The sequence below is a fragment of the Myotis nattereri genome (assembly GCF_964212035.1).
Source record: "Myotis nattereri genome assembly, chromosome: 1".
NCBI lineage: Eukaryota > Metazoa > Chordata > Mammalia > Chiroptera > Vespertilionidae > Myotis > Myotis nattereri.
Window position 1 is genome coordinate 182,924,052 of NC_138075.1, and position 15,758 is coordinate 182,939,809.

General features: G+C 37.7%; 1 protein-coding gene across 2 annotated transcripts in view; it reads right to left on the minus strand.

Moving 5' to 3' along the window:
• The window catches only part of USO1 (USO1 vesicle transport factor), a 78,259-nt gene that overhangs the window by 50,967 nt on the left and 11,534 nt on the right, over positions 1–15,758 (minus strand). For both annotated transcript variants that reach the window (XM_081101015.1, XM_081101014.1), the window contains exons 2-4: positions 12,631–12,717; positions 12,492–12,556; positions 3,914–3,990 (exon numbers count right to left, since the gene is read on the minus strand). In XM_081101015.1, coding sequence (XP_080957141.1) covers positions 3,914–3,990; positions 12,492–12,556; positions 12,631–12,717 — 229 coding nt within the window. The remainder of the gene's footprint in view (positions 1–3,913; positions 3,991–12,491; positions 12,557–12,630; positions 12,718–15,758) is intronic.

The following is a 15,758-nucleotide window of genomic DNA, read 5'->3' on the forward strand; positions in this document are numbered from 1 at the left end:
ATTTTATATGCTATACTTATTATAACCTGTAAAAGTAAGTACTCTTTATTATAAGATAAATGAAAAAATAAAATAAGAACTAAATGGCCCTTTGTTACTATAGTGAAAAAGAAACCGAAGACAGGTATACAGAATTAAAGACTGCTTTTTAAAAAGTCCTTATATACCCTTGAAAACATTTTAGGCCTATTTATATAATTGGTTTTTAACTAAATACATTTATTCTTCAAATCTATTTACAGTTATCTTTTTTCCAGAGGTAATGCTCAAAAACATTTGTGGACCTTCTCTTTGAAATTCCACTCCATATCAGCAGGACAAAACTATTTTATAAAAAAAGATATTTTAACAAAAGTAGTCCTAAGTCAGAGTGAGGGACTATGAAGTATATCTTCTTTTACACCATAGTGAATTAGTTAAACAAGGACACCTATATTTTTTTAACGTTTGTATGCATCCTCTATAAACTAGTTATGAAAATTACAAGGTTTAATAAAGAATCTAGTTAGTAAAATGGCCAGAATTTATTAAAACAGAAATCTTAGGGGGGGAAAAAAAGAATGTATCCAAAAATATAGTGATCCACTGTTATCCTACTTACTAGATGACACCTTGTAAGTTAAATGGTCTCTGGGCTTCCATTTTTAGAAAACAGAAAAATAGTACCTACCTCAAGGCTGTTATGAGAATCAAATAAGATAATGGACATAAAAGCACTGTAAATGTTAATGTTCTAAACAAGTATGCTGAAACAATAATAGAAACAACGACTACTGATCTGTGCTACCCAACACGGATGAGCTATTGTCACAGGAGTTAAGGCATAATGCTCCTGTATTTTCTGCTTTCAAACAAGGGATTCAGGTGACACAAAAGTAAAGCTATATATCTTAATAAGTTAGTTTTTTGTTATCTTTTTGTTCGGTATGGGCAACTTTCTTTTGTACCATTTTAAATCTCCTTTAGATAAGGATATTCCCTTCCTTATTTTAAAATGTATAGGGTCTAGGAAAAAATGGTAAAACAATACAAAATAAAACTTACTACCTTTAATTATGAATTAAAGAAATATCAATGTTAAAAGTAAATGGAACTTGAAACAGACCACCAGAAATAAAGACAGACAATATTGGTGAGTTCTATAAATTAATATAAAAAATGTCAGTAACCAGACATTATTATACATGCATTACTTTAAAGGGACAATATCAACATTTAAGTATTTTCTGAACTGAAATACTTTCCAGTTCTTTTTGAATAAGGATAAAATTTATGTGTATACATTTGTACGTATACATATTCAAATATTATTTTTTTAAAAAAATAAATTGCCTGAAATTTTTCCAGGAAGTACACAAAAAGTAATTCAAATAGATTGTACTACCAGAGAAATAGCTTTAATTTTGTTAAAAAATGCACTAGATTATTTTCTGTGTTCTAGCCAATAGATAGATTTAGCAGTCATAAAAATAAAAAACAGCAATATAAGGTGATCATATACTGCTGTTTAATTAAGGAATTCTTATATAGTGAAACAAATCTCAATTTACCAGCCAGAATTAAACATCACTTGACAGTGTCCTTTTATATTACCAGAAATTATGCCTAAAAGCATCATGCATATGTAAATACAATCTTTTACCTTCAAGATCATCTGAAAAGGTAGACAAAAATAAATAAATAAATAAACATACATAAAAAGTGGGTGATAAAATAGTTTCTTATGTAGTAGAATTCACAATACAATAAATAAGAGTTTTAAAATGTCAAGTAAGCAATATAATTTCTAAACAGAAGAGACTCATATTCATTTTACTCAAATAGCAAAAGAGATATAGCATATGCTATATATTCAGGATGATGAGACAGACTTTTCAATAAATTAAAGGGTTATAAAATATCTCCAAGATAAAGAACTCTAAAATAAAGTTCATTATGTCAACTTCATGTATTCATTTTTTTATTTTAAGAGGGAGGAAGGTAGGGATGGAGGGAAGTGGGAAAAAGGGAGGGAGGGAGGGAAGGAGGGAGACAATCCATCTTACCACCCATCCATGCATTCACTGGTTGATTCTTTCATGTGCCCTAACTGGAGATCAATCCCCACAACTTTGGTATATGGGGATTAAGGTCTAACCAACTGAGCAACCTGGCCAGGGCCAGTAAGAATGACCTTTTGGTGAAAGATTAAGTTCCTATTTTAATCTTTCTTAAAAAAAGTGATTCTAGTACAGAATAGTTTATCTTTTTTTTAGCCAAAGGATAATTTTTTGATGTTGAATTAAAAATAAAGAGCCCAAATATATGAAGTGAAACAATAAAATTAGGACTCTAAACGTGATTATATTATAAATTTATAATAAAGGAAAACCACCTAACTAAAATTTATTGCTGCTATATATTTTGTAAAACAGAAAAATCATCCATTATAAATAACTACAAAAGAGAGTTATAATTTGAAACAGGAAAAAAAGAGTCTTTTAAGATATTATAACAAGTGTGTTGTACCTAATTTTCTTAGAGAAATAACTAGGCAAAATAGGTATCTCCTTCAAAATATGTTCTTGTGTATACTGTATTTTAATGCTGTCATGTGATTGACAGCTTCTTTTACCATGGGTACCCAAATTATATTTACTAAAGATTTTTCACCCCTGAAAAATTAATAAAGTTAGTTATAAGCTAGATATTACAGAGAAATAAATATGTAAGAAAAAGGATATTTAAGTCTAAGAAATTTTGCCTATTCAATAAACCCAGTTTAAAATGTCCCCATTACTGATATTCTGTGGTGTTAATATCTACATATATTTCTGCTCTACTTTTATTTTTAAAAAAACATTGTAAACTCAATATCATCTATATTTCTTTATGACTTATTTACTCAAGATTTTTTAAAGATCCTATTATTTCAATGTAAATTAGACTTATAAAATGCATGCATGCATATGTCTACCTTTCTGACTGTCTAGAATAATGAAAAACCCATTATGTCCTATTGCAACAGCCAATCTGATAACAATGCACTCTTCAATAGCACTGTGAAATGCTAATCAACGCATGTTTTTATAATATGCAAACAATGTATTCAGACTTCTAGTAAAGTGTTTCACATACTGACAATAAAATAAATTAATGACAGACTACCTTAAGTAAGCAAGTAATGTGAAACAAAAAAGGAAAGGATGTATGAAAAAAATGTGTGGATTTCAAACTTATTCTATCATGTCACACCAAACAGATTCAATGTAAAAAAGACTTTCTTTTTCTTCTTCTTCTTTTTTTTAAATCCTTACCCGAGGATATTTTTTCCATTGATTTTTAAAGAGAGTAAGAAGAGAGAGGTAAAGACAGAGAGAAACATCAATGTGAAAGAAACACATTGATTGATTGCCTCCTGCACGAGCCCTGACCTGGCCCAGGCCAGGGAGGAGCCTGCAACCAAGGCATGTGCTCTTGATTGGAATCGAATCCGGGACCCTTCAGTCCGCAGGCTGCTGCTCTTAAAAAAGACTTTCTTAATTTAACAAGTTGTTGCTCTTTTTAAATTATCATGAGTCCTATGTTAAAAGTTTAAGTATTTATTAGGAAAAAACCTCATACTGCTCACCAAGTAACATAAATAAAATAGCTTGATTTTTAACCAATAGCCAGAAATGATTATTTAATCCAGAGATTACTAATATTCATATTGCTTAACTAAAACCAAATACAAAGAGGGATAAATATTTTTTAAAAGAATCATATTTCATCTCCAAATTACATATAAGGCAATCATTTTAAAGATACTTTTCTGGAACTAAGCATATGTCTTTCCTTTATTCATAAAAAAGAAAAAGCAAAGAAAAACACACATAAAATTGGTACAATCCAGTTAACTTTATGTACAAAATACATAGTAAAAGAAACTTACCTACTTCATCTTCTTCATCATTAGATATTATATTAAATAGTGTATCCAAAGCATAACCTATTATTTCAGAATCCGAACTGGAAAAAAGAAATTATTACATTTATATACTGCTAGTTAGAGTATGAACTGTTATGACCATTTTTAGACAGTTATTTAACAAGATTATATAAAACTAGAGGCCTGGTGCATGAATTCATGCCCTGGTGGGATCCAGCTTGGCCCGCCCGATGGGGGCCATAAGGCAGGTCATCGGGGGCGAGGGGCTGCGGATGGTTTGCCGGTTGGCCCTGCCCCCTATCCGGGTCTGGGTACCTACTAGGGGTGGAGCTGGCCAGGGTGAGGGGCTGCAGGTGGTTTGCAGGCCAGCCCCTCCCCCGATCAGAGTAGGGGAACCCACTCAGGGGTGGGGCCAGCTGGAGCTAGGGGCCTTGGGCATTCTGGTTGTTCCACTGTTCAGTCAATTTGCATATTACCCGTTTATTATATATGACGATGATATTAAAAGCAGCAAGAGGAAAGCAATTTGTTACCTACAAAGGAGCTCCCATAAGGCTGTCAGCTGATTTCTCATCAGAAACTACAGATCAGAAGTGAATGGCATGAAGTATTCAAGGTAATGAAAAACAAGAATCTGGGAGAACCAAGACGGCGGCGTAGGGTGTAGACCTGTGCGTGCTGCCTCCCACAACATCATTGAAACTACCAACTATAAGACAAACAACCACCATTCAGAACCATGGGGAAGTTGGCCCAGTGGAAGTTCTACAACTGGAAGGAAAGAAAGAAGCACAGTGAGACTGAGTAGGAGCTACAGAGGCGCCAAGAACAGAGGTACAGCGTCACGCGACAGGCAGGCTGCAACTGGATGCGCGTTTTTTGTTTTTTTTTCAATTGGAAGGGGTTACGAATTCTCAAATCCTCTGGGCTTGCTTGGGGCGGGTCTCTGAGGCCCCAGACCTCACGGGGAGAGGCGGCACGGCCTTGCAGCGGTCGGAAAGCGAGGGAGGCCCTGTCGAGCAGCTGCTCGCCGGCACTGGGGGACGCGAAGTCCCAGAGTCCCAGAGAGGCGAGGAGCCGCAGAGAGGCCACTACTATTTGCTCCGCCCCAGTGACTCCCTGAGACCCCACCCTACTCAATTTACATGCCCATCCAAGCTGTGCCAGGGGCACAAAAAGACCCACCTGCAGTTTTGCAGCCTAACCCAACAAATTGCAGACTTCAACTCCTCGCACCCATGGGAGACACACTCAAGAAGCAGACCCAGGAGAACCAAGATGGCAGCGTAAGGTACAGACCTGTGCATGCTGCCTCCCACAACAACATCGAAACTACCCACTATAGGACAAACAGCTATCATACGGAACCATGGGAAAGCTGGCCCAGTGGAAGCTCTACAACTGGAAGGAAAGAAAGAAGAGCATTGAGACTGAGTAGGATGTGCAGAGACACCAAGTACAGAGAGCCCAACCCAACAAACTGCAGATTTCAACCCCTCACTTAGAAAGAAGAGCATTGAGACTGAGTAGGAGGATGTGCAGAGGCACCAAGTACAGAGCCCAACCCAGCAGGCTGCAGATTTTGGCTCCTTACATCAGGGAGGGACGCGCTCAGGGGGCGGAGTCGGGTTTGGGGAGGCCTGGGCCGGCGATGTGGAACTGCTGTACCAGCAGGCGCACAAGCACGTCCATCGGTTCCAGTCTCGCATGGGATGCTGGGGGACGGCAGACGGCAGTCTGTGCACTTGGTGGAGGGCGAAGCCCGAGCAGGCGTGCCGGATGTTCATGGAGATTTTGTCTGGTGGGCAGCTGCCCAGCAGGGGACAGAGTGCCAAACTTTGTGTTGCCCCAGTGAGGTTGGGATGGCCCCGGTGAGGCTGATACGGCCCCAGTGAGATCGGGATGACCCCAGTGAGGCCGGGACGGCCCTGGTGAGGCCAAGATGGCCCCAGTGAGGTTGAAACGGCCTGATGAGGTAGGGATAGCCCCGGTGAGGTCAAACGACCATGGTGAGGTAAGGACAGCCCCGGTGAGGTCGAGATGGTCCTGGTGAGGCCGAAATGGCCCCGGTGAGGTCAGGATGGTCCCAGTGAGGTTGAAATGGCCCTGGTGAGGTCTGGATGGCCCCGCTGAGTTTGAAAGGGCCCCAGTGAGGCTAAAACGGCCTCGGTGAGGTCGGGACAGCCCCGGTGAGGTTGAAATGGCCCCGGCGAGGTCGGGACGGCCCCGGTGAGGTTGAAATGGCCCCTGTGAGGTACGGATAGCCCCGGTGAAGTCAGGACGGCCCCGGTGAGGTCCGGATGGCCCTGGTAAGGTTGAAACGGCCCCGGTGAGGTCAAGACGGCCCTTGTGAGGCCGAAATGGCCCCGGTGAGGTTGGGACGGCTTCAGTGAGGTTAGGACGGCCCTGGTGAGGTTGAAATGGATAATGGGGACCAGTATAGACTGATGAACAGGGGTAGATGCAGAGGCAGAACAGCATTGAACAGACTGTCAAACTACAGTGGAAAGCCTGGGGAGGGTTTGCGGGGGGGGGGGGGGGGGAGTTTTAAGAGATCAACTGAAGGACTTATATGCATGCATATAAGAATAACCAATGGACACAAGACACTAGGGGGTCGGGGAGGCCGGGGGAATGTCAAGGGGGGGAAAAAAGGAGACATATGTAATACTCTTTGTAATACTTCAAGAAATAAAAATTATTTAAAAATAATAAAAAAAACAAGAATCTGAAGCCAAGACTATTCTATCCAGCAAGGCTATCTCATTCAAAATAGATGGTAAAATAAATAGCTGCCTAGACACAAAAAGACTAAAGGAGTTTACCAACACTAAATCAACACTGCAAGAAATGTTAAAGGTACTACTGTAGTAATAATAATAAGAAATAGAAAAACAGAGGCATAAAGAATTAAAATGGCAATAAATAAGTATCTATCAATAACCTTAAATGTAAATGATTTAAATGCTCCAATCAAAAGACTTAGGGTAGCTAGTGGGTAATGAAACATGACCCATATATATGCTGACTCTAAGAGATCCACCTCAGAACTAAAGACTCACACAGGATGAGAGTGAATGGATGGGAAAACAATTTTCATGTAAATGTTAACGAAAAAAAAAGCTGGGGTAGCAATGCTAATACCTAAAAAAACAGACTTCAAAATGAAGGCCATAACAAGAGACAATAAAGGGCACTAATAATACTAAAAGGATCAATGCAACAAGAGTATATAACCATGAGAAACATATATGCAATCCAATATAGGAGCACCTAAATATATAAAAAAAACTTCTTTAAGGACTTTGAGAGATCGATAGCAATACAGTCACAGTATAGGACTTTAACACCCCAGACCTTCTAGACAAAAATCGACAGTGACTGTAAATGACAGACTGGATCAGATGGATTTAACTGACAGATACAGAACATTTCACCCCAAAGTTGCAAAATACACATTCTTCTCAAGTGTACATGGGTCATTCTCAAAGACAGACCACATGTTAGGACACAAAACAAATCTCTACAAGTTCAAGAAGATTGAAATAAAATCAAGCATGTTCTCAGATCACAATGGCATGAAATCAGAAATCAACTACACTAAAAACACTCAAAACATTCAAACACATGGAGGCTAGTACTGGTATGTTATTAAACAATGAATGGATTACCAATGAGATCAAGAAAGAAATCAGAAACTTCCTTGAAACAAATAAAAATGAACACATAACAATCCAAAAATCTATGGGACATAGAGAAAGCAGTCCCGAGAAGGAAGTCCACAGTACTATAGGCCTACGTAAAAAAACAAGAATACTTTTAAATAAACTATCTAACCCTACAACTTAAAGAATTAGAATGAGAACAAGGAAAGCCCACAGTAAGTAGAAGGAAGGAAACAATAAAGATCAGAGAGAAAATAAATGACACAAGATAAAAAAACAAAAACAAAAACAAAAGATCAATGAAACCAAGAGCAGATTCTTTGAAAAGATAAACAAGATTGATGAACTTTTAGCCAGAATCATCAGAAACAAAGAGAGAAGACCAAATAAATAAAATCAGAAACAAAAGAGGTAAAGTAACCACTGACACCACAGAAATACAAAGGACTGCAAGAAAATACTATGAACAACTATATGCCAACAAGCTGGACAACGTAGATGAAATGGACACATTTCTAGAAAAATACAATCTTCCAAAATTGAATCAGGAAGAATCAGAAAACCTGAATAGGCTGGTAACAACTGAAGCAACTGAAGCAGCAATCAAAAAACTCCCAGCAAAACAAAGCCCTGGTCCAGATAGCTTCACCGGGGAGTTTTACCAAACATTCAAAGAAGAACAAACAAACTATTCCAAAATATTCCAAGAGGAAGGAACACTTCCAAGGTCTTTTTATGAGGTCAATATTATACTAATTCCAAAACCAGATAAAAAGACTACAAAGAAAGAGAATTTCAGGCCAATATCCCTAATGAACATAGATGCTGAAATCCTCAAAAAATATTAACAAATCGGATCCAGCAATATATTAAAAAGATCATATACCATGACCAGGTGGGATTTATTCCAGGGATGCAAGGCTGGTACAATATCTGTAAATCAATAAACGTGATACATCACATAAATAAATTGAAAAACAAAAATCACATGATCATATCAATAGATGCCAAAAAAGTATTCAATGAAATTCAGCACCCATTTATGATAAAAACTGTCAGCAAAGTGGAAATAAAGAGATCATATCTTAACATAATAAAGGTCATATATGACAAATCTACAATAAATACCATACTCAATGGGCAAAAACTAAAACCATTTCACCTAAGAATAGGAACAAGATAGGGATCTGCTTTTACCACTCTTACTCAACATAAAGTTGGAAGTGCTAGCCATAGCAATCAGACAAGAAGAAGAAACAAAAGGCGTCCAAATTGGAGAGGTGGAAGTAAAACTCATTATTTGCAGATGACATGACATTGTACATAGAAAACCCTAAAGACTCCACAAAAAAACTAGATTTAAGAAGTGAATTCAGCAATGTAGCAGGATACAAAATTAACAACCAGAAATCAATGGCATTTTTATATACTAATAATGAACTCTCAGAAAGAGAAACTAAAAAAAAATCCCATTTACTGCTGCAACAAAAAATTTGAGAAACTTGGGAATAAACTTAACTAAGGAGGAAAAAGACCTATATTCAAAAAATTACAGGATTCTGAAAAAAAGAGAGGAAGATATAAACAAGTGGAAGAATATCATATTAATGGATTGGAAGTATTAACATAATTAAAATGTCCACACTACCCAAAGCAACCTACAGATTCAATGCAATCCCTATTAAAATACCAACAACATATCTCACAGATCTAGAATAAATACTCCAAAAATTTATATGGAACCAAAAAAAAACCCCAAATAGCAGTAGCAATCTTGAGACAGAACAAAGTTGGAGGGATTATGAAACCAGATACCAAGTTATACTACGAAGCCACTGTAATCAAAACAGCATGGCACTGGCACAAGAACAGGCATATAAATCAATGGAACAGAACAGAGAATCCAAAAAGTGACCCAAGCCATTATGCTCAATTAATATTTGACAAAAAAGGCAAGGGCATATAATGGAGTCAAGAGAGTCTCTTCAATAAATAGTGTTGGGAAAATTGAACAGATACATGCAAAAAAAAATAAAAATAAAAATGAAACTAGACCACCAACTTACACCATACACAAGAATGAACTCAAAATGGATAAAAGACTTAAGTGTAAATCGTGAAACCATAAAAATCCTAGAGGAAACAATAGGCAGCAAAATCTCAAACATCTCTTGTAGCAATGTTTGCTGATACATCTCCTAGAGCAGTGGTTCTCAACCTTCCTAATGCCGTGACTTTTTAATACAGTTCCTCATGTTGTGGTGACCCCCAATTTCATTGTTACAAATTGAACATAATTAAAGCATAGTGATGAATCACAAAAACAATACATAATTATATATGTGTTTTCTGATGTTCTTAGGCAACCCCTGTAAAAGGGTCGTTCGACCTCCAAAGGGGTCGCGACCTATAGGTTGAGAACCGCTGTCCTAGAGCAAGGGAAACAAAGGAGAAAATAAACAAATAGGATGACATCAAACTGAAAAGCTTTTGCACAGCAAAAGAAACCGTCAACAAAATGAAAAGGGAGCCCACTATATGACAGAACATATTTGCCAATGATACATCTGATAAGGGGTTAATTTCCAAAATATATAAGGAACTCATACAACTTAAGAAAAGGAAGATAATCCAATTTTAAAATGGGCAAATGACCTAAATAGACACTTCTCCACAGTGGACATAACGATGTCCAATAGACATGAAAAAATGCTCAGTCACTAATCATCAGAGAGATGCAAGATAAAGCATAATGAAGTATTACCTCACACCTATCAGAAAGCTACCATCTACAAATCAACAAATGACAAGTGCTGGCAAGGATGTGGAGAAAAGGAAACCCTGGTATACTACTGGTGGGAATGCAGACTTGTGGATCCACTATGGAAAACAGTATAGAGCAGGGGTGGGCAAACTTTTTGACTCGAGGGCCACAATGGGTTCTTAAACTGGACTGGAGGGCCGGAACAAAAGCATGGATGGAGCGTTTGTGTGAATTAATATAAATTCAAAGTAAACATCATTACATAAAAGGGTACGGTCTTTTTTTTCAATAGTTTTATTCATTTCAAACGGGCCGTAGTTTGCCCATGGCTGGTATAGAGTTTCATCAAAAAAATTAAAAATGGAACTGCCATCTGACCCAGTGATTCCACTTCTAGGAACATCCTAAAAAACCCAAAACATTAATCAGCAAGAATATATATACCCCTATGTTCATAGTAGTACAATTTATAATATTATGCTAAGATCTGTAAACAACCCAAGTACTCATCAGATGAGTGGATAAAAAAGCTGTGGTATATTTACACCATGGATTAATATGCAGAAGTAAAAATGAAGGACCTCTTACCCTTTGAGACAGCATGGAGGGACCTTGAGAGTATTATGCTAAGCAAAATAAGCCAGTCAGAAAAAGACAAATATCGCATGATCTCACTCATATGTGGAATCTAATGAACAATATAAACTGATGAATAAAATAGATCCAAAAACATAGAAGCATGGAACAGACTGTTGATCTCAGAGGGAAGGTAAGGGTGGGGGAATGGGTGGGGAGAGATTAACCAAAGAACTTATATGGATACTAGAGGCCCGGTGCACAAAAATTTGTGCACTCGGGGGGAGGGGGTCCCTCAGCCCGGCCTGTGCCCTCTCGCAGTCTGGGACCCCTCGGGGGATGATCACCTGCTGGCTTAGGCCTGCTCCCCGGGGGATTGGGCCTAAGCTGGCAATCAGACATCCATCTAGCAGCCCGGTGGCCCTAGGGGGATGTCCACTTGCCAGTGGGGAGCAGACCTAAGCTGCAGTTGGACATCCTTAGCGCTGCTGAGGAGGCGGGAGAGGCTCCTACCACTACTGCTGTACTGGCAGCCATCAGCCTGGCTTGTGGCTGAGCAGAGCTCCTCCATGTGAGAGCACACTGACCACCAGGGGGCAGCTCCTGCATTGAGCATCTGCCCCCTGGTGGTCAGTGTGTGTTATAGTGACCAGTCATTCCCAGTCTTTCTGCTGTTAGGGTCAGTTTGCATATTACCCTTTTACTGTATAGGATAGAGGCCTGGTGCACGGGTGGGGGTCAGCTGGTTTGCCCTGAAGGGTGTCCTGGATCAGGGTGGGGGTCCCGCTTGGATGCCTGGCCAGCCTGGATGAGGGGCTGATGGCTGTTTGCAGCTGGTCACACCCCCTTCAGGGTGGGGGTCCCCACTGGGGTTCCTGGCCAGTCTGGGTGAGGGGCTGAGGGCCGTTTTCAGGCTGGCCGGAGACTGAAGCTCCCAGCCTCTCCTTTTTTTCTTTTCTTTTTTAATTCTGGGATTTATTTACCTTCTATAATTGAAACTTTGTTGCCGTCACTGGAGCTGAGAGCTGGCTCTTGCTCGCTCCAGCTCTGAGGCCACGGCCTGCTGAAAGCAGGATCTGGGGTTTGTTTAGTTTCTATAATTGAAACTTAGTTGCTTTCGGAGCTCAGAGCCGGGCCGCAGCAGGCGGGGAACCTTGGCTTCCTCCATCACTGGAGCAAGCAAGCCTCCTGCTCGTTTCACCTGCGTGGCTGCCAGCCGCCATCTTTGTAGGCGGTTAATTTTCATCTTGCTGATTAGTCAATGGGAAACGTAGCGAAGGTATGGTCAATTACCATTTTGTCTTTTATTAGATAGGTATGCATAACTCATGGACACAGACAGTAGTGTAGTGAAGGCCTGGGGGGGTGTGGGGAGGAGGAGAGCGGGGTGATAAGAGGGGCCAATAGGTAAAGAAAAAGGGGACACCTGTATTACTTTCAACAACAAAGGTAAATTTTAAAAAATTATAATAAAAAACACAAAAGAATTGTAATAGTTTTAATAGGTTTATCCTTCATTCCTTCAACAGAGATTGTAAAACAAATTAAAATGTCAAGAAGACTTAAAGAGGCTTACCGATCTGTTTGTAAAACATGGATAAGATGTTCCATTGCTTGAATACCCACTTCCAAGCGATATTTCTGCACAAAATAAAAATGTTAAAGAAACTAATATCCACTTTAATAAACTTGATAACTAACAGAGCATTACAGACCTTAGATAATGATTTGAGAGCACGCACGGCATTTCTTCGATCATCTAGTAAAGTAGATGAAGCTACTCGGTCACAAAGCTTTTGAATCTGTCGTAGAAAAAATGAAACAGCATTAACATAAGAGAAAGTACAAAAAACCATGAAGTTTTCCCCAAATTTAAACCACCTAATTCTGAAAAAAATAAATAAAAATAAATTGACAAATGGGATGTAATGGAAATGGTCTTTTACAAATGTAAGTTACTATTTAGGTAATATTATATCATTAAATAACTAGGTAATAATTTAATCTCATTACAGAGATCAAACAGAGACTTGGAAAATAAAAGTGGTGGAAGAGGCATAAAATAAAATAAGTCACATAAACTGAGAAATTAAAAGAAATCATTAGTAGAACCGAAGTTTTCTAAACATGCCTATTATGACTGTTTGAACCAAGAAGGGAGCATAATCCATGAGGGTTATGGTAGAAGATGGGAAGTTACTTAAAAAAATTTTAAACAATAATTGTTTATATCATAATTTCACCATATATTTAAATAAGGAAAGTCAGAACTGTATATAAAATTTTTAAAGTTTTGAGTGTACCTGGTAATCTACAAAGATGAAACATTTTCTATTATAAAAACTTTTAATAAATTTACAAGAACTAAAATTCAAACTGAATTTTAAAATAAATATTGAGCATTATTTACAATAGGAAAAAACTGGAAATAACTGTCCAAAAAGAGAAAACTAAATGAATTGTGGTAAATACTTTGGTATATATTTGTAGCTACTTAAAAGAATTAACTGTACTAATATGAAAATACTATTACTTAGTAAATAGTGTGTGTGTGTGAAAGCAAGCTGTAAAACTATATGTAAATTGTGAGCCTATTAAAGCAAAAGTACCAAACTGTATGTAAACTTTCATTAAAAAAAGAATTTGGAAACTTAAAACTATATTTTCTAGAAGAAAGCACAGGAGAAAAATCTTTGTGAACTTTAATTAGGCAAGATTTCTCAGGTATATATTAAGAGCACAATTCATAAAAGAAAAACATAATAAATTGGACTTTATCACTGATTCTCTTCAAAAAATACTGTTTAGGGAATGAAAAGATAAGCCACAAATTGGATAAAAATACTTGGAAAACACCTGGTAAAGAATAGTTTTAAAAACCACTATAATTCAGGTACTTTATAGAGCCAGTTATTATTTTATTATAAATTACTCATTCCTTAATGACAGTTCTTACTAAGATTCTATAAAGAATATTTTGGCATATCACTCAAACTTTTGCACCCTATGTATCCGAGTAAATAGTGTTTACTAGTAAATACATAGTGTTTTCCAAATTATATTCTGTAGACTTCTAGTGTCCCAGAAGATATTAATAGATTTCCTATGATCACAAAACTTGTGGGAAACTAGGTTACACAAAATTAAATCCGTTTCCGCACTGCAGGATTTCTACGTCTTTACTATGCTGACTTGCATTTTTCATCCTACAGGAACAGTATTACCAAAGCTAGCTTTACTTTTTTATTTTATTCATTCTAACTGCTCAGATTGAGGAATTATTCCTACCTTAAACTGTATTCACTTTCATATTAATTATATTGATTTTCCAAAATGGAAAGACCATAACTTACTCTTTATTAAATAACTGATACCTTTCCGACTATAATTTTTTTAAATATATTTTATTGATTTTTACAGAGAGAAAGGGAGAGGAATAGAGAGTTAGAAACATTGATGAGAGAGAAACATCAATCAGCTGCCTCCTGCACACTCGCCACTGGGAATGTGACCACAACCAAGTACATGCCCTTGACCGGAATCGAACCTGGGACCCTTCAGTCCACAGGCCGACGCTCTATCCACTGAGCCAAACCAGTCAGGGCTATAATGTTTTTTAACATTAAAAAAACTACATAATTATCTTTTGAAAACATGAACCTCATTATCCAACTTAAAAAATTTCTTAGGCCAAAAAATAGTTTTCCTAATAAGCATGATTGTAATTTCCTCTACTTGGGTCTTCTACATCTTTACATTTTTTCTAGGTGGTTTATATTATGACTGGGAAATCTATTGTAGGCATTTTCTGCTTTTTCTTAATCCTAGACTTCAAGCACAGACTGGCTCTAGATGTAGGAACTCCATCTGGGATTTCCATCCTCATTTGCAGCAGTTTGTCCTAGTGCAATGCAGGACTTTAACTCCAGCCTCAGTCCCATCTTTGGTGGATGTACAGAGACTTACGTCAAAATGTGAATTTCCATGTCTGGAAGCTCCTCAATCATTACTGTGAAAGCTATTTGATGGTGGTGGAGATACTTAGCTTTAGGAATATTGGAGGGAGATAATCATAACCCTAAGACTTCATTTATTTTGTGTTCTAACATGCTAACATTTCAGCATTGCTGTTGTTTTAAAGCTTTGAGATATACAGAAAGATAGTAATCTCATTTATTATGATGATAAAATAGCAATGAGGTTATTTTTATCTAACAGATTCACAAAATTAAAATAATAGTAGCACATACCAAATTATTCCATTTTTATGAAATAAAAATCAAAACTAATCTATGCTATTAGAAGTCAGGACAGTGATTACTCATGGAGATGGGCAGCGACTGAATGAAGTACAAAGGGGACTGCAGAGGTGCTAGCAATGTTCTTCTGTTCCTTGATCTGGGTGTTGGTTATCTGGGTATGTTAAGATTTACATATATCACATGTGTACTTTTCTATATACTTCTATAAAATGTTTAAAATACAACTATCCAGGATAAACAAAGATATAAATTAGTGAACTTGCTGCCCTACCCTATTTGGCTCAGTGGTTGGAGTGTCAGTCTGTGGACCAGGTACGACTGGTCAAGGGCACATACCTCGGTTGCAGCCTCAATACCTGGCCCTGGTTGGGCTTATGTGGGAGGCTAACAACCCATGTGTCTCTCTCACATTGATGTTACTCTCTCTCTGTCTTTCCTCCTCCCTTACACTATGTCTAAAAATCAATGGAAAAATATCCTCCAGTGAGGATTAACAACAACAACAAAGTGAACTTGCTTATATTCTCTCAGAAGGAAGGTAACCAAAAAAGTGGCAATTTGGCAAAAACTATTACAACTTA